This window comes from Lepidochelys kempii, chromosome 6 (genome assembly GCF_965140285.1).
Source record: "Lepidochelys kempii isolate rLepKem1 chromosome 6, rLepKem1.hap1, whole genome shotgun sequence".
Taxonomy (NCBI): domain Eukaryota; kingdom Metazoa; phylum Chordata; order Testudines; family Cheloniidae; genus Lepidochelys; species Lepidochelys kempii.
The window spans coordinates 13561778-13577645 of NC_136385.1; the positions used below are offsets into that span (position 1 = coordinate 13561778).

Consider the following 15868-nt stretch of genomic DNA (forward strand, 5'->3'; position numbering starts at 1 on the left):
GCGACCAGAGCTGCAGGCAGTGTTCAAGGTGTGGGCTTACCATGGATTTACATAGTGGCATTATGATATTTTCTGTCTTATTATCGATCCCTTTCCTAATAGTTCCTAACACTGTTCGCTTTTTTGACTGCCAGTTCACATGGAGCAGATATTTTCAGAGAACTACCATGATGACTCCAAGGTCTTCCTTGAGTGGTAACAACTAATTTAGACCCCATCATTTTGTATGTAGAATTGGGGTTATGTTTTCTGTGTGCATTACTTTGCATTTATCAACACTGAATTTCCTCCAATTCATTTTTTGCTTGTTTTTTCTTGAATTCATTCTTTTTCACCCATTCTTTCCTTCTTTAGTTTGTTCTTTCATTTCTTCTTTCATTCATTCTTTAATGCTTTCGCTCATTCTGTCTTTCCTCCTTCAATTTGTTCTTCATTGCTGTTTTTTTCTTTAATTAATTTTTTCACTCATACATTCTTTCCTTCAGTTCATTCTTTTTTTCACGTTTCCTTCTTTAATTCTTTCACTGATTCTTTCTTTCCTCCTTCAATTCATTTTTTGCCTGTTCTTTTTTTAATTTGGTCTTTCTTTAATTCACTCTTTCTTTGCTCATTAGTTCTTTCATTCTTTCAGTCTTTCTTTAACTCATTCATTCTTTTATTCATTTTTCAATTCCCTCTTTATTTTGTTCTTTGCCTTTTTAGCTCCTTCATATTTCCTTATTCTTCTTATCCATCTCCTGGCTCTTGCTCTCTCTTTCTCAAACACATATGCAGAGTTGATGCCCTTATAAAGCAGACAGGCACATGCTCTTTTCACTTCCTGCACTGCTAGACACACACAAGCGCTCTTCAACTCCGGAGCCGTTTGTAACCCCAGCTGTTAGCAAACAGCAGGCAAAAAAAAACAACCCGCTTAGCCAGTGGCTTGAGGCAGAGGGAGAGTTTGCTCAACCTCTCCCTGCCCCGGGATCACCGAGCTGGGCCTCCCCCCAGCCCCGACCCTTTTCTTCAGGAGGGTAAGTTTGGGTGGGAGGTGCCAAGGGGGAGCGGTGTGAGGGGAGGTGGTGGCTGGGGAGGGGGCCAGCTGGGCCAAGGGGACTGGAGTGTGTCACACGTGTGAGACTGGGGCAAAGCGATCGTTGTGCGGTCCACGTGGCAGGTCAGCCAGGCCGGGCCCAGCCCAGCCCTGTATTGACTCTGGGCTATTTTTGGGGAGGGGTAGGGCCATGTGGCTGGCTGTGCTGGAACAGGAAGAGAAGGTGAGGGGGACTCACGGAGGCTGCCGGGTGGTGGGAAGCCATGCTGAAGAGGATGCTTGAGTCGATTACAGAGCTGGGATGTTGGAGGGATACAGGGGCATTGGAGAGGAGACCCCTGCGATGGGGGTACCCCAGAGTGCTGCCAGAGAAGCCTGACATGAGAATCCTGGCAGCTGGGGAAGGCCTAGCACCTCCACTCCCGCCAGGGGGTTGTGGGACAGCCCAGGGGCAGGGCAAGCCCCTCAGGTACACGGGTTGGTCTAGGGGCTGATCTTCCCCCAGGGAACAAATCTTTGGCTGGATCCATCCCCCTGTAAGGGAGCGACAGGGCTCCTGGCTCTTCCCCCAGGGGGCTATTCCCCTTTGAAGCCATTTTCCCACCTAAATTCCTCTTTCTTAATGTTCTCTCATCCCACCTTTGGAGATTTGCAAACTCAACAGAGTTCCAAACATTTTGTCTCCCCTTGGAAATGAGCCCCATGTAGGATCAGCCCCAGCACCAGGCCAAGGGCAAGCCTGGCTGGGATGGCGTGGTTTCCAGCCCCATGTTGCTCCGGCCTCTTCACTCCAGCTTCCAAACTTGTGCCTCATTTCGGGGAGCGCTGCCCCACTCCCCCACCTTGGTCTCTTTCAAAGTCTCTGCCCTCAGCCCCGGTGGGGGGGCGCCTGGCTTTGGGATCGGGTTGTTCCAACTGGATTGGCTGCCGCTTTCCCCAGTGCTTAATTTATGCCAGGGCTCAGCCCCGGCACCTCAGAGCTTGGCAGATCATAGCCCCCACATTGCTGGGCTTGGCAGATCATAGCCCCCACACCTCTGAGTTTGCTGTGTCAGTTAAGAAAGCAAAACAATTGCTTGAGCCTGGCAACTCTTTCGTTACAAATCAAGCACTGGCTTTCCCATGTGAAATCCCGTGTTGGTATTTGAGAGTCACAGATCCCAAGGCCAGACCGGCCCACTGTGAACCGCTCGTCTGACCTCCAGCTGCCTTGACTGAGTCTGTGTTTGAAAGAGAGAGACCAGGTAGGTGAGGTAACCCCGCTCATTGGATCAACTTCTGTCCAGTTTTCCAGCTCTACAGAGACCAGCACAGCTACAACGACCCTGCAAACACTGCTGAGCTAGAGCAGATCTATAAAAACAGCCAGTCTCCATTTCCTGCCCAGGTGGACTAGCTCTCCCAGCCTGGTGGGTATTTCCCTGGCCTGGCTCATAGCATCTGTTACTTTCAATAGGAGGAAGGATGGCCCAGTGGTTAGGGTGCTAGCCTGGGACTGAGTAGACCTAGGTTCAGTTCCTTGCTCTGCCACAGACGTGGGCAGGTCACTTGGCTTTTCTGTACCTCAGTTTTCCCCATCTGTACAAAATGGATAATTGGCCTGTCTGTGTGAGGCTACAAAGGCATTGAGGGGCTCAGACACTACAGGCCAGGTAAGTCTCTTTGACAGATGGATACTATGCTGTTTACTCCCTCTTCCAGACTGGTACGGCAGAGGTTAAATAAGACCAGATCTCTGCAGCACCCCCCTCCTATGCTTTACCATTTATTTAGAGAGGGGAGGGGCAAGGAGAGAAAGTGGGAGCGGGCAAGCAGGGGACGGGAGGGGCAAAGAATGAGCCAGTCATTCTGTGTCCTCAGCCTGTGGCCCCAGTGGAGCCAGGATGGCACTGACTCTGCAGCAGGCGTACCATCGGCGCTGGTGGATGGCATGCACCGCCGTACTGGAGAACCTCTTCTTCTCCGCCGTGCTGCTGGGCTGGGGCTCCCTGCTCATCATGCTCAAGCATGAGGGCTTCTACTCCCACATGTGCACAGGTGAGAGGGGAGGGGCCCAGGGAAAGTGAGTGGGGTTGAGTGAGAGAGTGGGAGGGACCAAGCTGGAGACGAGAGAGGAAGGTCAAAGAGAAAGTGGGAGGGGCCAAACATGAAAAAGGAAGGACAACAATAAAATGGGAGGGGCCAATCAGCAGAGGAGTGGGGGATGATATGAGGAATGGAGGGCAAAGGGAAGCAGTGGGAGTGGGCAATCCGAGGAGGAGCTGAGATGTGGACAGGTGTGGCCAAGCAGGGGACGGGTAGAGCCTGAGATGAGATGGGGCAGAGCTGAGATGGGGTGGGAGGAGCCACAGGAAGATGGTGGAATGGGGGAATGTGGGTGTGTTTGGGGCATGGCTGGGGCTCAGTCCCTGCCAGAGGCCCCACATAGCTGGGTTCCTCCCCAGATCAGCCGGGCTGGTTCTGGCCCCTCATTGCAGGCGGGTGGGCAGACCCGGCGGGGTGGATGGATCTGACAGGGTCTGGGTCCTCTGCCTGGCACGAGGCACAGCCAGCCAGACACAGCCCGGGGAGGCACAGACGGACCTGTGGGGGATTGACAGGCACCATGCCTCTGGCTCCTCCCACTGACCCCAGCTGCTTAGGGCCAGGCCAGGCCAGGCCCCCCTCAGTGGGCCCTGGGCACTGATGTACATGTCTGCCCTGTGCCAGGCTGTGCAGGGACACATCCTGCCTTGGCCCCCCTGACATTCACCCCATGGGGCTGCAGCATGCTTGTGGACAGGGTGACAGCAAGACCGGCGCTTGTCACAGACCCTGCCAGGCGTGATGCCGTACAGCATTCCTGAGCCAGGGCTGGGAGGCTGGAGACCCGCAGGGACACCTCTACTTCACTCCTGCCCCCAATGGGATCCTGCTCCCTGCATGGGAACCCCTGCCCCTCCCATCCCCCCTTGCCTCCTGTTTCCCCATGGGAACCCTGACCCTCCCCCTGACAGCCCCCTGCTCCCCCTTTGCCCCTTATCCCCCATAGGGCCCCCTCAACCCTCATAGAGACTCTGTTGCCCCCATTGAGAGTTCTGCTTAAATCTCATGAAACCTCTTGCCTCCTGTTCCTCCACTGAGAGCTTTCCTGCCCCGCATGAGCCTTCTTGCTCCCTGACGAGACTCTGTGCTTCCCCCCAAATAGCTTCCGCCAGGGGCCCCTGCCTCAGTCATGGAGTGAGAGGTGGGTACGGCCCTGGGGCAAGGGGGGTCAGGGTGAGTGGGGGGGGGGCTGGTCTGACACTGCAAATGTCCCCAGGTGAAAACGGAACCAACGGCTCGGCTCTGGAGCTGCCCCCCAACCACTGGCCTAGCTGCGTGGAGCAGGAGGAGATGCTGAACCTGGGCTTCACCATTGGGTCCTTCCTGCTAAGCGCTGCCACCCTGCCCCTGGGGGTGCTCATGGACCGTCTGGGGCCCCGGCCCCTCCGCCTCCTCGGCAGGTGCGGGGGAGTCTGGGGGTCAGGAACCCCCTGGGTGGGGGTGTGTGGAAGCGGGGCCCATGGATTGGGAGCTGTGGCCCTGAGGAAACAGGGCTGGGTCCTAAGATGGGAGAAGTGGCTGGGACAAGGTAAATGGAGGGGGAGGTGTCTACTGGGGATGTCCCAAGGTGGGGGGTGCAGGAGGTGCCCATGGGGGAGGCTTGGTCCTGTCGGGGGGAGGGGGGGGGGGCTCAGGGATATGCTTAGGGTGGCTAGATCTCAAGGTTGGGGGCACTGTGGGAGATGGCCATGGGGATGGAGGGATCCCAGGGTTGGGGAAGGGCCATAGGGGATGCTGATTACTACCCTGTGTCCCTGTAGTTTCAGCTTTGCTGTCTCCTGTGCTGTGATGGCCCTGGCTGCCTACAACCCCCCAGGTGAGGTGAGGGCCCCTTCCCACAGCTCCCCACCCCTCTGTCTCCCCAACCTGTTTCCTGAAGCCGATCCATATCTCCACTGACACAGTCCCCCCATCTCCACTGCTTATCTTGCTTTCTGCCGTCCCCTAGTCTCCCAGCCCTGCGCTCCTCTGCTCCCCAGTCTCCCAATACCCCAGCCCTGTGCTCCTCTGCTCTGCCATGCCCCAAACACCCAGCTCTGTGCCCCTCTGCTCTCCCATCTCCCCAAATCCTCGGCCCCACGCTCCTCCGCTCTCCTGTCCCCCGCCAAACACTAGCCCTGCTCTCCTTTCTCCCCAAATCCCCAGCCCCGCACTCCTGTCATAGAATCATAGAATATCAGGGTTGGAAGGGACCTCAGGAGGTCATCTATTCCAACCCCCTGCTCAAAGCAGGACCAGTCCCCAATTTTTGCCCCAGATCCCTGAATGGCCCCCTCAGGGATTGAACTCACAACCCTGGGTTTAGCAGGCCAATACTCAAACCACTGAGCTATCCCTCCCCCAGCCCTGTGGTCCTCTGCTCTCCAGTCTTTCAAGTTCTCCAGCTCAGACTCATCTACTCTCCCCATCTCTCTCTCCCCCAGTTCTCTCCCCACTGATTTTCCTCGGCCTGTCCCTGAATGGCTTCGGGGGTATCTGCCTGACATTCACCTCGCTGACGGTGAGTGTGGGATCTGTGCCCCCCTGGGAAGAGGGGCTGTGCTTGTCCCTGTGGGGCAGGAGGGAGTGCTGAGCCCCTTGGGAAGGCTGGCTGGGGGGAGCAGAGGGGAGGAAGAGGTAGCATGCCAGCCCTCCCCAGGGGCACAAAATATCTTTGGTCCCAAGGCTCCCCCTTTGATGCCCACAGGGGTCAGTGCCCTGGTCTCCTCCCAGGTCTTGCCGTGGGGGCCTGAACCCCACAGCTGAGTACCGAGGAGGCAGGTGGCATGACAGGACCCTGGCCTGGAGTCACATGGCAGGGGAGTGACTAGCTCCCCTGCCTGTTTTTGGGTCTCCACGACTCCCTGCTGTGCCCTGCCCCGCTGAGGAGGCCTGTGCCCAAGAATGGAGGCGTCACAGCTCACTCAGCCACTCCTGCCCCATGTGAGGTTTGGTTCAGGAGCGTGGCGAAGCACCCAGCTTTCAGGGTGGGGCCCAGCCTGGGTCCCCAGTGTGTGTGTGTGTGGGGGAGTGCGAAACGTCGTGCTCACTGGCAGGGGGCTCTGTGCTGTCTCTCGCCATCTCCCAGGCTCAGCATGCTCTCCCCTCATTGCTTCGGGCTGATGTGCCACTCGCCTGCCTTCCACGTCCACGGCTCCCATCGCTCTGGGCCAGGCTCTGAGCCATCTGCCTCCTGGCTTCCTCTGCATGGGCCCGACTGGTGGCTTGTCCGGTGGGGCAGGGGCACTGGCCCGGCACCCAGCGTGGCTGGGTGGGGCTGGTTGCCCTGTGGGGTGGGGACAGGGCCAAGCTCTGAGCCTGGCACAGGAGGGCCTTGTGCGCCCGCTTGGGTCAGGTGGCAGCTGGGGCTGTGTTCGCCCCATGCTGAATGCTCCTGTCTGTGTTGGTTTCTGGGGGGTGCGCAGCTGGGCACTGCGGTTCTGGGCACACAGAGAAGGCCGGTTGGCGGGAATGTCGCTGCAGGGTTTCCATTGGGGGCGGGGCTGGGTCCCCAGTTGGTGGAACTGGTCTGGGGTGTTCTTGGGGGCCATATCCACATGCCAGCTGCCAGCATGAGCCCGCACGCTGCCCTCTCTGTGATGGGGTCTGACCTGGGGGTTGTGCACACGCTGCATGCAGCACTCTGAGTGGGGAAGTGTGGCAGCATTGGGTGCCAGCGAGCTCTCAAGGCCGGGCTGCCAGGTGACCTTGGCAAAGGGATGGGAACTGCTCTATATGGGCAGAGCAGAGCAGAGTGGGCAGTGCTGCAGCCTCTGGCATGGGGCACTGCCTGGGTCAGGGGAGGGGAATCTCTCCATCCAGCATATGAGGGGTTACACACTCCCCACCCCTGTGGGGTCATGTTGCATCTTGGCACAGGCACAGCCCCGCCCCCCCACCTGCCAGCAGTCACGTGACCTGGGCAGGTAGCTGGGCAGCCAATAGGAAGGCAGGATCGTGGGGCACACCCCCTTGCTGAGGGGATGGGAGGCAGGGCACGTGTTGGAGCTGGGCTAGGGCCCCAACCACGTGCTGGCCTGTTTACTAAACCAAGGTGCCCTGCTGCTTGCAGCTGTATCTGTGGGAGGGGAAGAACAGCCCTGATCCCCTTCCCCATGGGGCCCCGACACTGTCCAGAGTGGGATCCAGCCCTAACCCTCCCCCATGGCACCCTAACCCTGTATCTAGGATCCCTCCCCAGGGGGAATCCAGATCTCCTCTCCCCTTCCCCCACCCGCTGCTCCCCTAGTGAGACACCCCCCTCACCGGGGGTCAAAGGGAAACGGCTACCCCAGGCCTGAGGAGAGCTGGGCCCCTCAGGGCAAGTGGGCCTGAGCCGGGCCCGGGGAGGGGCCTACAGCAGGGAGAAGTGGTGTCCATGGGCTGGAGGGGGAGGGAGCTGTCCCTCACCCCCCCGTGCCTCTCCCCCCACTAACCTCTCTGCTCTGTGTCCTCCCCAGCTGCCCAACATGTTTGGGAACCTGCGCTCCACCTTCATGGCACTGATGATTGGCTCCTACGCCTCCTCGGCCGTCACCTTCCCCGCAGTCAAGGCAGGTTCAACCCCCTCTTCCTGCCCTAGAGCAGTGGGTGGCCTGGGCTGCTGGACTGGGGGGCTCACAGAGAGCTATCAGCACCCCTGGGTTACGTGGGGAGAAATCAGGGGTATCGGGGTGACCCCTGCCCAAGAGGCCAGCCAGATCCTCCCTGTCCACATCCGCCCCCCTAACCTCCTGCTCCCCTGTTCCCAGCTGATCTACGACGCTGGCGTCTCCTTCATTGCCATTATGCTGACCTGGTCAGGCCTGGCCTGCCTCATCTTCCTCAACTGCCTGGTCAACTGGCCCAAGGAGTCCTTCCCGGCACCCGAGGAGGCGAACTACACGTGAGTGAGGGTGGGGGAGCTCCAGCCTTTCCCAGCAGGGGGCGCTGTAGGGAGCAGGGCGGGGGCACTGGCTATGGGGGGAGCTCCCGGCTACTCCAGCTTCAGCTTCTCCTACCAGGTGTTAGTGGCAGGTCTCCCCTAGCAGGCGGCGCTATGGGGACAGTGGCTGGTCTCCTGCAGCAGGGGGTGCAATGGGGGGCAGTGGTAGGTCTCCCCCAGCAGGGGGCGCTGGTTCTCCTCTCACCCCCCCTTTCCTGGGTCAGGAAGAAGATCAAGCTGAGCGGGCTGGCACTGGATCACAGGGTGACAGGCGATCGGTTCTACACCCATGTCACCACCGTGGGGCAGCGCCTGAGCCAGAAGGGGCTGTGCCCGCAGGAGGGCAAGGAGCTTTGCCCATCCACGCAGGACCTGTGCCATGGGGCCACGATGCCTGCCGAGTGTGAGTGCCAGCTGGACCCAGCCTGGGGTGGCCCCAGCACCCATGGGGGCAGATCTCAGGGTACCTTGCAGAGGGCAGGGTCTCTGGGTGAGGGAAGTCCTGCTGCAGCGCTCCCTGCTGGGCTGTGTGCGCCCCGGGTGGGCAGGGTTTGGGGGCTGCTGGGCTTCCCCAGAGTGTGTGGGGGGGAGGTTCAAGGTGTTAAGGGGGAAGGGCTTTGCCAAGGTGGGAGGCAGCGCTTCCTGAGGACGGCAGTATGACAGGGCCACCCAAGAGTGTCTGAGGGTCTGACACCCCCACGGGGAGCAGTGTGTGTGAAGGGGTTCTGTCAGGCTGGGGGGTGCGGGCAGGTGCGGGGCTCTCCCAGGCTGCGGCTACAGGAAACTGTAGGGAGTTGCAGGGCTCTCCCAGGCTAGGATTGCATGGGGGTGCAGTGCAGGCAGGGCCAGATTAACCTTTTGTGGGCCCAGCACCAAACATATCTGTAGGCCCCCATGAAGGCAATGGAGCATGGCGCGGGGAGGTCAGTCCCTAGAGCAAGGCCAGCCATGGGCAATGGGACATGGCATGGCAGGGGCGGCCCTGCTCCACCCAGCCCAGTGCGAGGGCACTATTTACAAACCAGCAGTTGCCAGGCGCACAGTGGCCTGCCTGGCCCTGTGCTGCCAGCATACCCCTTTTCCTCGTGGGGTGGGCCCATGCTGTGCCACACAGCCCCCCCCAACCAACACTTCCCGACTCCCTATGGCCAGGGCTCCCCTGGATCCACTATGCCCAGTGCCCTCTCCACCCCTCCATAAATGCACAGCGCCTTGCACAACACCACCCCTGCCCAGAACCCCATCACAAGTGCCCTGCACCCCCCGTAGAACCCCCACTCCTAGTGCCCCAACACACACATCTTCCCTGCCCCCTTACAGCCCAGCACCGCCACAGAGAGAGACCCACTCCCCCACGCCCTGCCTTCTGGCCGCGCTCACCAGCCCTGCTGGGAGGTGGCTGTCTGCCAGGCTGAACTGTCAGCTCAGCCAGAGCTGGTCCCAGGTCCGGGAATCGCTCTGGCCCCTTGGGAGTGGCGCGATCAGCCAAACAGGACCTGCCCCGGCTGGGCTCCCTGAGGACCCACTTGCCTGGAGAGGCCCACCAGACCCCCTCTCCCCACCACTGTCATCCCCCCGCACCGGCTGAGACCTGAGACTGGCCAGGCTTTTGCACCAGTCCCAGGCGGCTCAGCTGTGGGGAGACATGCGGGGCCGCACAGGTGGTGGGAAGCAGAGACTGCTCGGAGCCAGAGATGCACTGGAGGCCAGCCGGGGGCAGAGAGAAGCAGGGGGCTGGGGATGAGGATGGAGAGGAGCCCTCGGCCAGCCAGTGGGCAGGCTGAAATGAGCAAGTGGTGGGCAGGGAGCCAGTGGGGTCTCGGGGCACAGTGCAAATGGAGCAGGCCAGGGCCCCTTCTGAGCATGGGCCCGGCTCCATTGTAAACCCAGCACTGAGTGCAGGGCTCTCCTAGGCTGGGGGTACAGGGCACCGTAGGGAGGTGCAGGGCTCTCCCAGCCTGGGAGGTGCCAAGCTCTAACAGGCTGGGTGCTGCAGGGGCTCTCCCAGGCTGGGAGGTGCAGCCTGGGGCAGCAGGTGGTGTGTGCGTGGGGCTTCCCCAAGCTGTGTGTGGGTGGTGCCAGCTATGCCCCCAACCTGCCAATTTATGGCCCGGCAGCTGCTCCGCGCAAGGCCACTGCATCAGGCAGTGACTCTGCAGGCCAAGGGGCGCTGCCTGGGTGTCTGACTCCACCTGCTGGAGGGATCGGGGAGCCTGACCTTCCCTGGCCATATGCCAGACGCCGATAAGTTGCGCTGGGTTCTGCCTGCGGGATCTGGGGCGGCCCTAACCCACAGGGGGAACGGAGCATGCAGTCACCCACGCGGCCAGCCTCCTGCGCAGCTGCTAGACTGGGCTCAAGGTTGGAGAGAACCCAGGAGTCCTGGCTCCAACAACACCCTCCCCCCGCCCCAACCACTAAATCCCACTGACCTACCAAAGCTGGGCTACAACCAGGAGTCCTGACTTCCACCCTGTAACTAGACCCCACTCCTCCCTCTCACAGAGCTGGGAGTAGAAGCCAAGAATCCAGCAGTGTTGAGATTCACCTTTCCCACATACAAGAGAAGAGGTGGGCTGTGACAGACACCCCTGTCTGTTTGTAGGGGGGTGATGGGGGCTGCGGTGAGGAGAGCATGGGAATGACTCTGGCTGAGGCTGTTGGGGGGATGGGGGCTGCGGTCAGGGGAGCGTAAGGATGACTCTGGGTGAGGCTGTCGGGGGGACGGGAATTGCGGGGAGGGGAGTGTGGGGATGGCTCTGGCTGAGGCTGTGGCGGTGATGGTGTCTCTGATGGTGGGTACTATCATGTCTGGTGGAGGAGATGTGGGGGTTGTCTGGGGCAGACAGTGACATCTCCTCCTTGCCTTCTCCCTGCCCCTGCCCCCGCCCCCACCTGCAGACTTGATCCCCTTCCGCCGCAGTGTCTGCTCCCCCATCTTCCTGTGGAGCCTGATCACCATGGGCATGACCCAGCTGCGCGTCATCTTCTACATGGCAGCGATGAACAAGATGCTGGAGTTCCAGGTGACAGGCGGCGGCCAAGACGGTGAGGGGAGCAGAGGGGTGCAGTGGGGTGTCATGGATCCACAGGCTCTGCTCTGCTCCATGCCCAACCTCTCACCAGTCCTTGGCCCCCAAGGCCCCACCTCGTTCCACAGGGGCAGGCCCATGGCCTCTAGGGCCCCAGCAAGCCCTGTCTGTCTCCGTGGCTCCCTGCAGCGAATCCAGCTGAGCCAGTCCCCTGCGGGAGGTTTGTGCCCTTTGGGGCGCTGTACTGTCAGTGATATCTGCAGCAACAGCAGCAGCCTTCCCAGGCACGGGGGAACAGCGTATTACCCGCCTGCCCATGGCATCGGAAAGGCCTTGGGTTAACACAGAGAGGCAAAGGTTGAGCTATAGTCCAGCCTGGCCAGCGCCGGTGCAATTAGCCAGCCAAGCTGTTATGGCCTCGATCTCCATCTGGCTCCTTGTCAGCCCCGAGGCCTGGCCACCAGCCTCCTTTCCCCTTTGTTCTCCCTCTGGGGCCTTTGCGCTGCTTCCCATCTGAGGGCCAGGGGAATATCTCCCTCCTCCTGGCTGGTGGCTGCTGGGGTGAACAGCACGGTCATTGGGGTTCTCGCTCTCTTGCTGGATTCTCCATTGATGTGGGTTGGTTTTCGCCAGTCCTTTGCCTACCCTTTGTACCACCCCAGCCAGCCACGGGACACACCCACACCTCATGGTTCTTGCTCTGCCCCAAGAACAGCTGGTTAATCCTTTGTACTCCTGTGCAGAGCAATCAAAGCACAGGGAAACTGTGGCATGCATAGGGCTCATAAACATAGTACAAAATTTCCACTTGGTCACAAGGGGACATAGGCCAGGTGGAGGCGTTAGGTGGGGGCCTGCTCTCATGGACCCACAGGGTGCGTACTGTGCCCTGACGTTTCCCCTGTCCCTCGGAGGAGCCCCACAGAGGGCCCCACTCTTCCTTAAGGGCCAGTCACGCGGCCTCCCTGCCTCTTGGCTCCACCGGGAGCTCTGTTCAGTGAGGCCGCGCAAGCCAGGCTTCTGGCCACAGACACATCCACTCTTTGTGCCAATGTGATTTTCAGCACAAACCTGCCCTAACTCTCAGCCCAGCTGGCTCTCAGTTTGTTGTCCAAGGGCTGAGTTCGTCCATCCACCTGCAGGAGGATCCCAGGGATCGCTGGGGCTCCCACTGGCTTTACAGACCCTCAATCGATGTGGAGCCAGGCCCCAGGCTGTTATGGGACCCAACACCTCCTGTCCCCAGAACCTCTTTTAATCCTTTTGTGCCCACAAGTAGCGAGGGAAACTGAGTCATGCATAAAAATATCTCAGAAAATCATCACTTCATCACAGGAGGGCATAGAGCACAGAGGGAGCTGTGTGTGTGGGGAGTTGGGGTAGGAGGGGGAGGCAGAGGCCAGCAGGAGGAGCTGGGTTTGGGTGTGGGGAGGAGAAGATGTTGGAGGGACATAAGCTAGGATGAGGGAGGGGACCTTCTCTCCAGGCCCTTTATCCCCTGTCTGTGTCTCTCCCCCTCTTTGACTCTAGTGCCGGAGGAGCGGATGGAGCAGGCCGAGGACACAGGTAGGAGCGGCTGGGGGTAGCCAAGGCCAGCCCTGCCCTTCCAGCCTTGCTAGCCAGGCCGGGGTGGAGAGAGAGGCAGTGCTGTGGAGCATCCCAGAGTCCTGTCCCTGGCCCCAGCTCTGGCAAGTTATGGAGCTGCCAAGAGACTGGGGAGCCCCAGTCCGCAGTGGGGCAAAAAGTGGAAGTGGGGTCTCCCACATGGGGTGGCCGATGCACTGATGCCCTCCCCAGGTGATGTGTGGGCGGAGCCTGCAGGCAGGGTTCTCCCCTATAGGGCAGAAGGATGGGGTCTGGGTGTGGTGTTCTCCCCCTGATGGGGAAGGGCATGGGCATGGGCATAAGGGTCTCCTCTCTGATCAGGGACTGGGGGTGGGGACTGGGCACAGGGGTCTCCGCTCTGATGGGCGTGGGGTCAGGGCCTGGGAGTCTCCGTGGCAGTGGGGTTGGGGGCGGGGCCTGGGCACCGGGTTCTCACAGTCTCCCTGATGGACAGTTGGGTTCTACGCCTCCGTCTTCGGGGTCATGCAGCTGCTCTGCCTCGTCACCTGCCCCTTCATCGGCTGCGTGATGGACTGGCGCATGCAGGACTGTGTGGACGGGCCGCTGGGCATGGGTGCCATCGCAGCAGCTGGGTGAGAGTGTGTGCCCGGAGCATGGACCCTGCTGAGGGGCTGGGAGTGTGAATCCTGGCACTAGTCCCTCGGGGTGCAGACCCAGCTTGGGGGTCTGGGGGTGCGAATCCTGGTGCTGGTGCCCCAGGGCGCAGACCTTAGTGGGGCTGCTGGGGGGTGAATCCTGTCTCTCATGCCCGGGGGCATGGACTCTGCTGAGGAAGCTGGGGGGTGAATCCTCACACTGGTGGCCCGGGTCATGGACCCTGCTGGGGGGACGGGTGTGTGTATGTGTGAATCCTGGTGCTCATGCCCCAGGGCGCTGACCCCGCTGGGCTGGCTGGTGACTCTTCCCCTGCCATTCCCAGCGCCAGGGCCGAGAAGTCACCTGCTAGGCCCCGTTACCGCAAGATCCAGAAGCTCACCAACGCCATCCGGGCCTTCACCTTCACCAACCTGCTGCTGGGGGGCTTTGGGGTCACCTGCCTCATCAACAACCTACCTCTGCAGGTACCGCTGGCACTCTGCCCTGCTCCCCCATGGTGCCCCAGGCAGGTGCCGCCCCTGGCCTGCTCCCTCCCACCCCATGGCCCGCCAGAGCTGGTGCCGCACTGAGTCTCCTGACCTTTCCCATTGTGCCCCAGGCCCAATGGTCATTGTCTGCTGCTGATCCCCTGTTCTGATGCCCCCATCTCTCTCTCTCTCTCTCTCTCTCTCTCTGCAGTTTTTGACCTTTGTCCTTCACACCATGGTGCGAGGCTTTTTCCACTCCGCCTGCGGGGGTCTCTACGCGGCTGTGTGAGTCGCCCCCCCCCCCAGCTCCGCCCCGACCTTCCTGCATACCCCGCCACACCCAGTCCTGGAGCACTGGCCGGGGATGCCCACAGGGGCATGACCCAGTAGCTGGGGACCCCGTCTCCCTCCCTCCTTAATCTTCCTGGGGGTCCAAGCCCAGCTGGCTAAGGTTGATGGAGTTCGGTGTGGGTTAGTTGTTCTTGATGGCCAAATATATGGGGGGAGGGATACAAACCAGCTGGGATGTGGGGCAGGCGGGAGGGGAGATGGGGGGTTGCCCCCTTGAGTCCTCTCGTTCTCCTGTCTGCTGGGGCCAAGGGGAGAGGTTTGGGGGTCACTAATCAAGGGGGCCTCACTCCTAGGACTTTGGTTACCCGGAAGGAGCGCCAGGTGGGCAGAGCCCTCATTGGCCGCTTGGCCTGTGGTTGCAGGTTCCCGTCCAGTCACTTTGGCACTCTAACTGGCCTGCAGTCGCTGATCAGCGCCGTCTTTGCTCTGCTGCAGCAGCCACTCTTCATGGTTGTGGTGGGGCCCCTGGCCGGCGACCCCTTCTGGGTAAGTGAGAGGGCCATGACCCGGGGCCAACCCTGTCCTGGGATCCCCTTCCCACAGGCCTCAGGCTGGGGAGCCCCTGCCCCCACCCCATGGAGCTAGCATACGGCAAGGGGGCAGGGCAATACCAGTTCCTGACCCCACCCCCAAGGGCTTAGACTCTGCCCTGCTCTGGGGCTGATCCACCAAGGGGTGAGGGAGGCTGGGGCGGGGGGTTGGATCTGGTGCCCTTTCCCCTGGCTGGGCAGGGGGCTCTGTGGAGCACCTGGCCCCGTTAGACCAGAGGTTGCCATTTGCCCCAGTTGAATGCATTAGCTGACACTGGAGAGGTAAGGGGTGGGGCTAGACCCAGGCTCCTCCTACCATCCTGGAAGGGGCCACAGGGACCTCCCTGCCCTTGGAGAAAAGGAGCATCTTTTGGTATACTGGGTGGAAGGAACAGGATGGCTCAGGGAAGAGGGGAATGGGACATAGGGCCTTTCCCTTCTACGAGGCACTGGCTCTGATCTGACCCCAGGATGGGGTCACTGACTGGCTTGGGGGGTAAGACCCAGAGTCTTTGCCCTCTAGGGAGTGCTGGCCCCTGCGCCTGGCTGGCTTGGAGTGGGACAGTCCCTGGTGGGGCAGGTGCCTGTGTCCAGATTGGCAAAGCTGCCCAGTTGGCACTAAAAAGGTCTTGCCCCCCCCAGGGGAGGAGTGCAGGGCTGTGGAGCGGGCCCCTTTCCCAGCATGCCATGCAGTTAATAGGGGGTGGAGAAGGAACATATTTTGGTGGCTGAATCACTGAGTGGGTAGCTCAGCTGTGAGATGAAATCACTGATTTTCCCCCCCTCCAAATCTCTCCCACTTGCTTTGCACCCCCCCTCCTCCCCGCAGGTCAATTTTGGCCTCCTGATCTTCTCTCTCCTGGGCTTTCTGCTGCCTCTCTACCTCTGCTACTTCCGGCGCACCCTGCTCCAGGACCAGACGACGCTCAGAGAGATCCCGGACCTGGCTGAGAGTGCCCAAGTCAAACTCCAGGATGGCGTGGCCCTCAATGGCATGCTGAGCGCTGATGACACTGAGGCATAGGGGGGGCTGGAGAACGGGGGGGGGGGGCGGGGGGGAGAGCGTGGGTGACATAGAACAAAATGCCAGATCCGCTCATCAGACGATTGCCGAACAGATGGGATGAGACACTAAGAGCAGGAAAAAGAAACACTTGTAGGTTTCAATACGCGGGAGCCATGGAAATAGCCGAGCTGCGTCGAATTTCTAATAGTTTTTTTATATATATCTAGAGAGAGAA

At 60.4% G+C, this 15868-nt stretch overlaps 1 protein-coding gene across 4 annotated transcripts; it reads left to right on the top strand.

Moving 5' to 3' along the window:
* The first annotated feature begins 753 nt into the window (after positions 1-753).
* SLC43A1 (solute carrier family 43 member 1) lies at positions 754-15663 on the top strand. Of its 4 annotated transcripts, XM_073346782.2 has the most exons (15): positions 754-1016; positions 2897-3073; positions 4338-4521; positions 4882-4937; positions 5545-5621; positions 7561-7653; positions 7852-7985; positions 8249-8427; positions 10926-11072; positions 12587-12622; positions 13116-13254; positions 13602-13743; positions 13958-14031; positions 14460-14583; positions 15457-15663. In XM_073346782.2, exons 2-15 carry the CDS (start codon positions 2920-2922, stop codon positions 15649-15651), a joined length of 1734 nt encoding a protein of 577 aa, XP_073202883.2. In that variant the 5' UTR covers positions 754-1016; positions 2897-2919; the 3' UTR covers positions 15652-15663. The 4 variants fall into 4 exon arrangements, with proteins under 4 accessions (XP_073202883.2, XP_073202881.2, XP_078709248.1 ...); XM_073346780.2 differs by having other exon boundaries at positions 7561-7985; XM_078853122.1 differs by lacking the exons at positions 8249-8427; positions 13602-13743.
* The last annotated feature ends 205 nt before the right edge of the window (positions 15664-15868 follow it).

Excerpts from the sequence above, each read along its gene's own strand:
- SLC43A1 (XM_073346780.2), top strand. The coding sequence starts at position 2,920 with ATGGCACTGACTCTGCAGCAGGCGTACCATCGGCGCTGGTGGATGGCA. Across the intron at positions 11,073-12,586 it reads GACAGGCGGCGGCCAAGACG|TGCCGGAGGAGCGGATGGAG; the intron begins GTGAGGGGAGCA and ends CTTTGACTCTAG. Across the intron at positions 14,584-15,456 it reads TGGCCGGCGACCCCTTCTGG|GTCAATTTTGGCCTCCTGAT; the intron begins GTAAGTGAGAGG and ends TCCTCCCCGCAG.